The sequence below is a fragment of the Gossypium arboreum genome, chromosome 6 (genome assembly GCF_025698485.1).
Source record: "Gossypium arboreum isolate Shixiya-1 chromosome 6, ASM2569848v2, whole genome shotgun sequence".
Taxonomy (NCBI): Eukaryota; Viridiplantae; Streptophyta; class Magnoliopsida; order Malvales; family Malvaceae; genus Gossypium; species Gossypium arboreum.
Window position 1 is genome coordinate 131,569,687 of NC_069075.1, and position 13,355 is coordinate 131,583,041.

The 13,355-nt window shown below is 31.5% G+C and overlaps 1 protein-coding gene across 4 annotated transcripts; it reads right to left on the bottom strand.

The window, feature by feature from the left end:
- Window positions 1-1,839: 1,839 nt before the first annotated feature.
- LOC108486660 (transcriptional corepressor LEUNIG-like) lies at window positions 1,840-10,568 on the bottom strand. 4 transcript variants are annotated; one of them, XM_053029728.1, is made up of 18 exons: window positions 10,332-10,568; window positions 9,683-9,780; window positions 9,460-9,569; window positions 8,531-8,902; window positions 8,369-8,454; window positions 8,123-8,210; window positions 7,915-7,990; window positions 7,165-7,214; window positions 6,129-6,431; window positions 5,903-6,010; window positions 5,351-5,593; window positions 4,733-4,850; window positions 4,508-4,617; window positions 4,186-4,335; window positions 3,559-3,714; window positions 3,326-3,442; window positions 2,545-2,751; window positions 1,840-2,420 (listed from the first exon to the last, which is right to left on the bottom strand). In XM_053029728.1, the coding sequence occupies exons 1-18, from the start codon at window positions 10,361-10,363 to the stop codon at window positions 2,277-2,279; spliced, it is 2,568 nt and encodes an 855-aa protein (XP_052885688.1). In that variant the 5' UTR covers window positions 10,364-10,568; the 3' UTR covers window positions 1,840-2,276. The 4 variants fall into 4 exon arrangements, with proteins under 4 accessions (XP_052885688.1, XP_052885687.1, XP_017646317.1 ...); XM_053029727.1 differs by having other exon boundaries at window positions 5,840-6,010; XM_017790828.2 differs by having other exon boundaries at window positions 5,903-6,013.
- Window positions 10,569-13,355: the final 2,787 nt, after the last annotated feature.

Genomic DNA, 13,355 nt, shown 5'->3' on the forward strand with positions numbered 1-13,355 from the left:
TAATTTATCCCGATGAAATATGAAGCTCTGTTAGAAGCTAGAGCAACAAAGCAATAAATCCGGTTAAAGAATGAAAGAAGTTTGAGATTCAAGGACTTGAGAGTCGCAAAAGAAAAACAACCAAAAAACAGAAGCAGAAAGGATGTTGAAAAAGAAAACTAAAGTTTACTTCTCTCATTCATTAATTTTTTCAGCTAAACAATGTACATATATTAAACTATTACATTGAAAGAGCAATAAATTTGATTAAAAAGAACATGCTAAAAAACGGCTGAATGATAACCTAGGACCTCTCTAAATCTGCTAAGTACTGATTAACTTTGTCCTTCAAAAAGTAGCTGTCAAATCAAATACAGGTCGGTTGTTACACAAAAGTACTTCATCCAGATAACATACAATACGTTTGTATGCTACTGTATTTCATCCGGGTAACATACATACTGCTGTTTGTCACCACATTTTAACAAATACTATGATCCATAGAGCTTACATATCGTCTTATGAGTAAAAATAAGCCGCTATATAGAATTTTTTTTACAGATTTATAATACTGCTTATATATTCATGTTCATGCAATTTTTTTTATATTGTCATGTTCTACTTATTTCTTATGTTTTCTTTTTCTTCATCTTTAATTTACTTCAATTTAATACCAAAAAAATGTTTAAATAATTTGCCATAGTAACAATTTTAGACAATAATTTATTTATTATTTATTTTTAAAATAATTTAATTAAATTGATTTATCTATACTTCAAAGCGTGAATCCAAATTAATTTAAAATAATGTTAGTCCAGTTATGAAAAAAATTGTCATAACCATTCAATTAAGAAAATAATTTATATTTGTATATTGGTTTACTCACATTTGTATAATTAATCGGTGAAATGATTTTTCCAATCCTTCTCAATTTTGAAAGTGAATAAGTTAGTTCCTGACAAAAATTAGAGCAATTTAGTCTCTATCAATTTCGAAATTAAGCAATTAAGGACAATAAATAATAGAATTGTCAATTTTTGTCTAAAAATTTGACACTTCAAAGGCTACTTTACTCATTTTCGAAACTAAGAGGGACTAGACAGTTCATTTCACCTAATTTATTATAGTGATTGAATTTGAAGGAAAAAAGATGCGGTTTTTTCACTTTGATAATTCGACTTGTTTTATCACACTTTGGTATTCAAACTATAATTTGGGGTGAAATTGGAGGAAAATGATAATTTAAATATCAAAAAAATAAAAATATATATGTATACGACTAATGTGAAAAAAACAAGTATAGCTGTAAGACCAAATCACGAAAAAAGCCAACTATTTTTCATGTAATTTTTGTGTCACATCTCAATTCATCACACATTTTGCATAATTTGTCGTAGTGAATCAAATTGCCCTTTATTTATTTAAGAAATAGATGAAGTTGAATGTCATTTTATATTATTTTTCACTTTATGTTGTGTTATGATTTTATATCATTAATGTAATTCATAAGATATTGTACATAATTTGTATTTGTGATTCGATCTAAAGAAAATTATTTGCTTGAGGTCATGTTTTCATATTTTTTTAGTGCGTTAAGTCTTATAAATTTATATAACTTTTTACACATTAATAATTCAATTTATATAAATGTAACACATTCATATATTTTAATATTTTAATATTTTCTTCTGTCATATTTCAATTCATTCCATAATTTATCAAACTACTTCAGTTTTATTCATTTATTTTAAATATTATGTTTGATTAAACTTTTAATCTATGCAAAGTGCGACCAACGGACATATTCTACTAATAGCATATTTTAAGCCCCCAAAAAATAATCAAAAGACCCTTCCAATATAAGTCGAATTCAAATCCTGCCTATTACAGTTTCCAACATCCATCAAATTTTCAACAATATTTCAGTATATGTTCAAAGAAAATTCTCTCTAATCTTCTAATGTTGATATATATATATATATATATATATGAGTGCTACACATCCTTAAACCGTGTTTCTTCTTTATCCAACCAACATATTGCCTTAAAAAAAGACATGATATCTCAAAGTTGACTGGTTAGGCCTAAGGTTTGACATTTTTTCTTCTTTGGTGGACAAATCTAACCCTCCCCCCCCGGGCCCCCAAAGCACCACCACCATTTTTTTTTTTTTTTGCTGCTTCAGAATAGTTGGGATGAGCTAAGTACAAAAAAATGTCAGAAAACCCTGTTATATATCTTAGTGCAAGGAACTATACCATTTTAACAGTAGAGTGGATAAAATGCAGGGAGTAAAATCATTTCCAGAGCTTCACACACTTGTCGTGGCTAGCTGAGGCAACCATGCGAGTGCTAGTTGATGCTGCCAAAGCCGACACTAGATTCTCGTGTGCATGTCGTGTCATTATTTTGTTCTCAAGCATGTTCCAAAGCTCCAGTGTCTGGTTGCCACAATAATTAGTGGATTGAGTTAGGAAAATGGGGAAAGAAACTAAACGAAGGCAGTCCAGTCCAAAGTGACAAGGATAGCTTAAAAACATGATATTGAAGGCAAGCAATACTCACCTCATAACAGCCAATGACCAATAGGGAAGAGTAAGAAGGATGGAAAACACAAGTGTTAAATTTGTTGCCAGTACGGTTCAGTTCATGAACACATTCTCCTTTGCCACTGGATCCAACCGTCCACACTCTCACCAAATCATCACTTACAGATGCCAAAAACTCACCGGTAGCATCCCAGCACACAGAATGAATAACACTTTTATGACCCTGCAATGACAGTTGATAAGATGAAAATAATAATCAACAGAATTGAAGCAAAAGAGACATGATAGAAATATTTGACAGAAAAAAAAACTAGAAGATTTTTATTTTTCCATAGTCAAAGTAACAAGTTTTAGGGCAAAAAGTCTGCTTTGTTTGGAGGGTTTGTTAGTTAAAAAAGAACCAAATGGATTAGCAGCATTGATGGAAAAACCACAGGATGCCAAATCATTCAAACCAAACCTCCCAATAGAAAAGTTATGTGCCATGGAGGTATAAGTTTTAGAACATGTAGACTCTATTCCTAGAAAGCACTCCCACAAAGAACATATACAACCGTCCAATACTCAAAACACTACATTCATTCTTGTCAAGACCTTTTCAAAGGCCTTGCATCTGCCAACAGATACACAAAGAAACTATGATCGTGTAACATCATGATCACAGAGTTTTCTCAGTCTATATGCAACAAAGCTAGAGTGTAAGAGCATCCCATTAACAATTACCAAAACCCATTTGCTTGTAGGTTACAAGATCCAAAATCAAATTAAATGATAACTATAGCAAACTCCCAACTGACCTGTAATTTGGCTCTGCAAACTTGGGCTTCTACATCGAGTAAGGATACAGAATTATCAGTTGCAGCAGCAAGAAACCTTCCAACACGGGGCTGAAATCTTATCTGGGTTGCACCACCCTGATTAAAGGCGAAAAAAGAAAGGCACTAATGGTAAAAATAGGATTGGCAAAAGAAAAACAGAGATAAGCATTGTACAAAACCATTGCTTGAGAATGAATCGTAAGGCTATATACCTTCAAGACTCCAGCACAACTACCATTCTTAATACTCCAATATCGAATCTCACTATTATTATCACATGAGCAGATAAGGTCATCTTTGGTAGGGTGGAAGTCAAGTGATCTAACAGTTGTAGAATGTCCCACAAAATTACGGAGCGAGTAAGCAGGCTGCAAAATAGAACCATGCATCCATAAATCATGAAATTTAAAGAGAACTTCACTGGCATAATTCCCATGAGTAAATGCTTCACGTGACAAAACTTAATATCCATAAAAAATATTACTTTCAGAGTCTTCTAGTAACCAATTTTCAACATGACCCAACTAACAAACCCTTCACTAAGTAGGGCTTGACTACTGATATCTCATTAAGCCATCTATAGCTGCAACAGTGGACTTCCTTTCTTATGTTCTTAATGCCTAGCAGTCAATACTGTTGGGTGATGGTTCTGACAAGTAGGTCATACAGCAACTGCATACTGAAGCAGTTTCCAAAAGCAACAAACCAAAAAATGCACAGCAGAATCGGTCATTTGCGAAGCGGATTAAAAATATTATCTATTAAAGACCCAGCTATAATGTGATTGAAACTGTGATCAGATGAGACATTCCATGATAAAATGATGTATGCTTACTAACATTATCAGCATCCCAAACCCTGACTGATTTGTCAGCTGAAGAGGTAGCGAGCCTTGACATGCTTGAACTGAAGCGAACATCAGTTATCCATTGAGAATGTTCTTCAAGAGTAGACTTTAATGCAAATGACTCTGTGCACCAAAGCACAGCCTGCATAATGATATCATCAAGCAAACATGTTAAAACTTGTTTCCTCTAGAAAAATTAAAAACTTCAGCTAGAATAGCACTGAAGCTTGCCTATCAGCCAGAATAAAAGTTTTACATAGTTTAATACCACAGAAGGAAAAAATACTATGAAATTAAATCAAATCACACTGTACCTTTTTATCATGGCCACCAGTAGCAAGCAACTTCCCATCTGCTGAGAAGTGACAACATTCTACTTTACTTGTACTAGCTGGGATAAGCTGGACTTCCATAAATGTTAAGCCTGAGATTACAATATTGTTAAATCTTTAAGCATTTCAGTCATTGTAAGAAATTGCAGGTAATTTCTGTGGGGAAACACATGCAATCAATAATTAGAAAATTAACATTAATCATACCTTTGCTGACATCACTGCACCGACCAACTCTATCTCTAGGTTCTGGATCATCATGAGACAAGAATGACTCCACGTTATCATCTAGAGACCCATCATCCACAAAACGGTCTATATCAGCCTGTGATTTACTATGTCAAGTTACCCCACAGCAGAATGGAATATCAAGAAAAATAACTAGCAGCAGTGTGTAAATTCTTCCAATTGATGTGTCTAATGATAAAACCCAATCTTTTATGTAGCTCAGTATTAACTAAGACTGGAAACATGTAGATTGTCGGTTTTTAATGATTTCACTTCTGATAGCATCTCTTCTGAAATCAAGTTAGCATTGATTCTCAAAGTTAAAGAGCCTATCTAAAACAATTATCACTTTACTACATTGTCTATTTTATACATTTCTTCACCTCTTAGAAGATTCTAAATTATATTTCCTGCTTCCTCTCAGGTGATACCTAAATCAGATAAGCATATGATAGCTTCCAAACATTTGCTTCAGGAACTTTCTAGAAGATAAAGGGCCAAAATGTAAATTTCATTACCACAAGAAAATAAGAACTTAAAAAAAAAAATACTGAAGCAAGACTATGATGTTAATCAAAAGATGGATAGGATCTTTACCAATTGATTAGAAGCTGATGTAAGGGAACCCAAGCCATCAGAGCCAAACATAAGCAAAGACTTAGAGGAACCACTATTATGAGGCAATGTGGGCATTGAAATGGCATCTCCAGGTGTGTGAGTAGAAGGTGAGGAAGGTGAACTTGGAGATGGTCCAGCGGTGTTCGCAGTTCCCGAGCTATTGACTGGACCTGATGACGACCCTGGCTGCTTCCTCTTTCGGCCGACTTGATTTTTTGAAGCCTTAAGCAAGGATGTAGTACCGAGTTAGAAATTTTGGGCCAAATTATGTATAAATGAGGTTGTTACAGTATTCCAATTCCAGGCCATGGGATAGATCAGAAAGAATCCAAATGTATAACTATAACATACATTTAAAAAAAATATATATTTTGATTTTGGGGAACGAAGAAGCTACAAACAATAAAACAGAGAGAAAATAGTGTATAGATAGCATGATTAACAGCCCAATCCCAGCAAATGTTAAACCTGGTCATTTCCATTAAAGGTGTTTGATATGCTACTATCAGGCATCATACTGCAGGCACCAACCATTTTATCTTGCTGCTGGAGTTGGGGATTTGAATTCTGAGACTGCTGACTTGAAAGTGGATTCTGTCCAATTTGCTGTGATTGTTGATTATTTTGATGCAGTTGTTGCTGCTGTGAATAAAAAACATGGAACACCACAGTGAGCAAGCTGCAACAGCTTCAAATCTAATGAAAGCATCAGGAATAATAACAATTGTCAATTGATGTGCAGTACAGATAAATATACCTTAACTGAGATATCGGAGTCTCCACGAGGCAGCACAGGACAACCAATTTGCATAGGTGATCCAACTTTGGGAACCACATCGCCGAGGGAATTTAGTGGGACATCCTTCCCAAGACCCATAATCTGATTGTTCAGAAGCATTCGCATTTTTCTACTTTCAAAATCATTTGCTGATGGCGATGACAAGTTTTGTTGTGCTTGAAGAAGAAGTTGTTGGTGTAACTGAAGCTGACTGAAGGGCTGAGAGGTCTGAATCAAAGTTTTCTGCTGCTGGAGAAGCCCAGATCGAAGTTGGTCCAGTCCCTGCAGTTGGTAAGATACTATTAGACAAGGAAACCGTATATCAATCTTGCATGCCTTATTGCTTTTACTAAAATATAAATAAAATTTGAACAAAAAACCCACAAATCAAATCTGATACACATTTTATGCAGCACTGTCAACAATCATTATCAGATTTCAACCATAGATAAAAGATTAAGTTATCTTGGTTGTTCTACTCCACTTTACTTTCCATAAGAACAATTTAGAAAGAACAGGAATTATTTCAGTTGCGTCATAATTCTACATACAAATTAGTCCTCTTCCTGTATCCATTAGACAAAGTTATTTCAGGAGTAATCCATGAGCCACAATATCAAGGGTTTGCCCACGTACCCATAAAAACCCTTCAACCAAGGCAGCAAACTTTTTTTAAGCAGAGTAGTGAAAGTTTTGTTATCCAATGCACTAAAAATTAGTTGCAGGAAATCAGAAATGCAGCATAAACATCTGTTTCATTCAGGGCAAGATATGTACGTGCTATTAACAAATGATTTATTCAACAGATATCCCTAACATAGCATAACACATGCCATGAGTATTTTAAATTTAGTAAACACACTAATTGTCTTCACAACCTAGCAGTAAATGGCTCCTAACATTTGTAATAAACGTAAAAAATTGAACCCAATATTGATCATTTGCAGTGAGAGAGTGAAACTGTAAATATGGAGGAAATAGCAACTTGATATCAACTGTAAGTCAAAAGACTCACTGTTAAAGGCCATCCTTTCAATGTCAAATTGCCACCAGCTTGATTTGATCCTTAAGAACAACATAAGTTAATAAAAGCAATAAGTTTTACCTTAAAATCATATTGAAAGCAATGTTAGCAAAAAAAATAAAAGAATATATGCAATTCATTGAACTTAAAAGAGTTTTAAGCAATTCACATGCGACTATGCAACTATAGCAATGAGATAACCAGGTTGTAATTTATATTGATTTACCAATCTAAAAGGTCAGAGGAAACTAGTGTACATCCTGCTGAAACAAGGTCCTATGACAAGTGATTGAGACTGTCAAACAAAGTTAAAAAGTATAATCCAAAATCTTCAATCCTTTTTTTTTTTAAAAAAAGGCAGTTCATTTCAGTGGTAATAAATTTCTAGCAATATATTCAAAGAAGTCAATAACTAAGGTTACTTCTTCTCATCTAAGCCAAATGCACTCTGTATCAATGACTCAAAGAGTTGTTTCACATCCAATAACTTCTATTGCTTAGAAGGTTTGCTGTAATTACAACCTTCCAAGAGGTACACGCTCTCACCAATGCCACATTGTGTTACAAGGATCATTTCAAGTAGAACAATTGGTTCAGTTTACTAAGAGTAAAGGAATATTCAGCGCACCTAAAGTGCAATAAATGTTGGATATTTTATTATTTTAAGGTAGTTGTTTCACAATTAAATAATAGTACAAAAGTCTAAATAAAGGAACAGCTCTCTGGAGGTCAAAACTTTACCATGAACTCCTATTAATGATCCATCAGGACCAGAAGCTCTAGGAGTCAACATTGGATTGATCTCACTCCTTGAATCCTGTATCAGGATATGGTATATAAAACAAACAAAATTACTAAATGGAAAAAGGGGGGGGGGGAGTTAAATCCTGCAGTTGAAGTTAAAAAATTAAAAATATATACAAAAAAGGATAAAATGAAAATGAACTACCTGGGTGGGCACTGAAATCTGCTGACCTCGATTTTGCATTGGCTGAAGACTACCTGATATATTTCCAGGTGTGCCATGCAGTGTTTGCCTGTAAGGAGTAGAGTTTAGTCACTAATAGTTTTAACATAACAAAGACATGACAAAGCAAATAAAGGAAATAATACATGACAAAGCAAATAAAGGAAATAATACATGACTTTTTTTTTTTTAAATAAAAAAAGAAGACACATGAAAATTGAAAAATACCCAGGAGACTGGCCAACCACTGAGGCTGCTTTCATCATTGAGGCTTGATTAGGATCCAGAAGCTGGCCTAAATTATCACCTAATTGCTGCAAACTTATCTGATGTCAGAAACTGTGAGAATGAGAGAAAAAGGGTTGGATCATTCCTATCAAGTTAATGTACCTTAGCAGCTGCATCATCCAGGGAATCCCTTTGGCGTGGAAACCTAAAAGTCTCATCATACATCTTTCTTGTGGCAGCAATTGCACTTGCACTGCTCTCCTTCATGAGAGGTTCACCAACAAGCCCACTGGCAGCATCATTTATCAACGGAGTCCCTTCTCTTCGCTGCTGCTGCTGTTGGCGTTGTGGCTGTTGCTGTGGCTGTTGCTGTTGCTGCTGCTGTTGTTGTTGCTGCTGATGCTGCTGTTGTTGTTGCTGCTGATGCTGCTGTTGCTGAGCATGCCTCTGCAATAAGAGCTGTTGCATCTGCATCTGCTGAGGCTTCTGATAGTGTTGCTGCTGCTGCAGCTCTCGAGCCTTGACCATTTGAGTCTGCCATTTTTAAACAATTTAACTAAACAGCAAACTTGCTCAACAAACTCATCGAAACAGCAATTGTAAAATGACTAATAACATAAATGAAAATTTTTCAAACAAAATTTGAAATGATATATTCCATTCCACATTATACAAAAATTTTGTTTAGTATGGAAGTCAAATACATTGCTCACAACCTTTAGTACATTCAGTGCCCAAGGAAACCAATAATTCCAGGGACAAAATAAAAAAGCCACTGTTTGTTCCTTAAAAATTACCATCGTGGCGTTTCAGTCATACTCATTTGAACTTCCCATCCCCAAAAAGAGAAAACGTAAGACAAGTAAAATAATGGGAGCAAATACCAGGGAAGCAGATATAGCAGTATCAATTAAAAATCCAACTCCAAATTTTTTAGCATGCAGTGAAATTTATTTTCCAGAAACAACTTTAGTAATCTGTATATGCTAGAAAACAGAGAGAGCTTAACCAAGAAAAATAGGGCAACACATACAACTTGAAAACCAAATATAAAGGCAACATTACATGCTAGTAAGCATCCACAAACACACCTCAATATAAGATGCAGCAGCTTCTGAATGCTTCTCATTTGTCCTCGCAATGAAGATATCCCAAAATACAGACCACCATTCAAATAAAAATCCACCAGGTGCATCAATAGCTGGAAAACACATTAAAAAATCAGTTTCATTAAGTTTAAAAAAGAAAATTAAATTCTAACCATCTAGAAGCTATCTTTCTTCGCAAGATTTATTTATTTTTGGCATATCATACCTACTGGGTCAGTCGATACTTTCCCTTCAGCTTGAAATGCCTTTGCAGTAGCATTTAACTTTCTCTTCATCAGATAATCATATATATACACATCCAACCTGTTCTCAAAAAGGATAAAATAATTCAGTTATCAGATTATTACAAAAGTAGACAACTTAAATGCAGGACATTAAACCTTAATTCATTGGAAAACCTTCATTAGCCAAAAAAAAAATGTATCACCATATAATGCTAGAAATTTCCACAACCCATGACTTGAATTCAAAAGCATTTTCAAAAAACAGAATGCTGTGTTCCATTGCTACGTTATAAATTTTGCACTATTTGATCCGAAAGAGTCTTAGATGATAATTTTATCAAGATATTCTTCATAATAATGTGGAAAAACATAACGGTGGGAGCATTAAAAAACAAGAAAAAACCATTTGCATTGGTCTCCAACAAAACCCTAAATCAGTATGCGGTACTAAATCCATGGACAACCCCAAAAAATGAATTTAAAAAGGAAAAAAAAAGAAGTCAATGAACAAAATGGAAACTTCATTAATAGTCCAGAAGTTAAAACACAAAAACCCTAGACCAAATTAGTAAAAAAAAATGAAATAAAAGAACCCTTGGAAACAAAAAACACAGCATAAACAGAACTTACATTTTATCAGCTTCCCAGTTAGTCTGCGACATGGTTGTAGGTTTTTTTTAAGATTAAAAAAACCAAAAAAAAAAAAGAAAAAGGCTTTAAAATCAGCAAACTACTAATGGATGCAAGGAAAATTGGTTATGTTAAATTCTGAAGAAACAGCTTTTCAATCCTACGAAAATATTTTATATTCATAAGAATAATCCAGCGTCTTTTCCATTTTTTCTTTTATAAATACATGAATTATTATTTGGTAACAGTTGAGGCTTTCTTACTTGTTTAGCTGTCCAGCATTGGGAATTTTTGGTCAAATTTTGGTATTAATCCTTGTATTATACATAAATTTTGGATTAAATTTTATATATTAATTTAATTAATTTTAGTCTCTATAATTTTAAATCTTGAAATTTCAAGACTAATACAAATGATAGCAGCTGAGTTCATCAGATCAAATGTTATTATTAGCGTTGTATTATACATAACTTTTAGATTTAATCTTGATTTGTCAATTTGATTATTTTTAATCTTATTTTCTTTTTAAATTTAAAGTTTCAATCTTGATTCAAATAGTAATTCTTAAGTCTATAAATTAAAATGATGTAGTTTTTGTAAGTATTACATGAAAATAACAAGTTGGCATGTTATTATATATATGATAATATATTTTTATGTAAAATTTTGGAATAACAAAATTTAATTTAATAAAATTAATGGTTATCATTTGATATGATTGAAAATTTTAAAATTTAAAAAGGTAAAAAATTGAAAATAATTAAATTAGAGTATAAAATTAAATTTATAATTTACACATAATATAGGGATTAATAGTATAATTTAACTAATTTTTAATCTATCTAGCACTTAATTAAATATTACTTTTAAAAGGCCTTAAATATTTTTTAAATAGATATTTAACAATTAAAAAGTTTTTTAAACAAAACATAATCGAAGATACTGAAATAAACCAAAATAAAATAAACATAGACAGGAAACACTTACTAGGTTTCTGCAAAATGAGATTAAATTTAGGATGAAAGATGTTTTAACTAGCTAATCAATTGGATCGAGAATCGATTAAAATATTGGTCTAAAAAATTATTAAAATAATTTATTTAAAATTGATATAGACCGTTGAACAAATTTTTTAATTCTTTTAATAATTAATTTAATCAAACTGAAGAGGCTAATTGAATTAACAAACTAGTACCTTAATTAATTCGACTACCAATTTGATTGTGAAAATCTTACCTAGGATATTAAAATTTCATTACCATTAAGTTAAGGTTTTGTGGTTGTAAATTTATTTATTAATAAATTATTGTCTATAATAATTATGTTTTATTTTTATCTATTTTTAACAAACTTTTTAATAATTTTTATGCTAATACATATTAAATATTTAAAATTTATTTAATTATAATATTAATTTTAAGATAAATTATTTTTATTTATGTTTCACTTTTATATTTTAAATTATTTACTTTTCATTACAACTTTCTTCATAATGGTAATTAACTTAGTTTTCATAAAAGTAATTTGATAAAATATTTAATTTTAGTTGAAGTCAAATATAGTTTTTAATGAGAGAAGTCAAACATATTAATTCTATAGTATTTTTTTTGTAAAATAAACAAAGAAATTTACATAGAGTAGATCATAATCACATTATCAAAAGAATTATTATCCTTCAAAATCTCTTTAATCTCCATAAGGGAGCCTATGTTCAAAGATTCAGCACTTGACAGAGTCATTTTTGCCAAAGCATCAGCTACCCGATTGGTCTCTCTGAGAACATAGTTCAAGGACCAATTCCACAGGCTAGAATTTGTTGAATCCTCCTTATCTAAGAGTTTTTTGGACCACCAGACTTGTCGTCACGGATGGAAATCACATTCTCAAGATTGTCTGACTGAATAATGACCTCATCATAACCTTGTTTCTGAAGTATAAGTAATCCATCCAATAAACTCCACAATTCAACATTCGCAACTGAGCATTCCCCCAAAAAGCGATTATAGCCTAGGATTCACTCCCCTTTTCTATTACGTAACACACCACCTGTAGCAGAGAAACCAGACATAGAATGAACAACACCATCAGTATTAAGGAATACACACGTACCTTAGTTTTGGCGGAGTGAGAATTGCTTCGGCTAGAAATCAACTATTCATTATAGTACTTTAATATGTAAGTATATTTTCAATATTTTATAATTAGAAAACGAATAAACTAAAAAATACATAGAAAAAAATAATAAATACAATTGTCTTTTGATTAAATTTTGCTATAAAATAGGGCATCCTTAAAGTAATAAGAATAAATGTATCTTAGGATAATAAAATTAAGAAGGATAAATAACTTTTACACTAAAAAATCTATAAAAAATATAAAATGGATTGATTTTAAATTAATATTAAAAAATTCAAATTAAAAACATATAATCTATTTTAAATTCAAAATACATACTACTTTCTCTAAAAAATTTACTTTTAATGTATATTAAAACCCAGAACTGAAAATTATTAATTTACCTAATTAGTCGCTCTTAACATATTGTATACTAGACATGCAAATTAAAATTGTAACTTAATTATTCTTAAAACTTAAACACATATCCATAATGCAAAATGTTTTTCAAAGAGACATATGCAAATATTTTCATTATAATTCTGACTTTCCTAAAAAAATTTAAATTTATTTTTAAATTACAGCTAAACAAAATAATAATAATTTTTATTTACATTTTTTTCTCATAGTATAGGTAATAACATGCAAGACTGAAGAATGTTTCTTGATTACAAAAATAATAAATAATATATTTTTCTAAAATTACCTTCAATTGTTTAATGCATTAACTCAATTTTTACCTCAAATTTAGAACCATTAAACTATTGTTATTCTTTTCACTTGAATTTTTATTGTTTAAAATGAAATATTTATTTACAAATATTTTAATCAGTTAAACTATTAAAAAATGGTTTAATTACAATAAGTGTTTTAAAAACTTTAATACATATTAAAAATATTTATAAAATA

Excerpts from the sequence above, each read along its gene's own strand:
- LOC108486660 (XM_017790827.2), bottom strand. The coding sequence starts at position 10,363 with ATGTCGCAGACTAACTGGGAAGCTGATAAAAT. Across the intron at positions 8,211-8,368 it reads GTGGTTGGCCAGTCTCCTGG|GCAAACACTGCATGGCACAC; the intron begins GTATTTTTCAAT and ends TACTCCTTACAG. Across the intron at positions 6,432-7,164 it reads TGAAAGGATGGCCTTTAACA|GGACTGGACCAACTTCGATC; the intron begins GTGAGTCTTTTG and ends TACCAACTGCAG.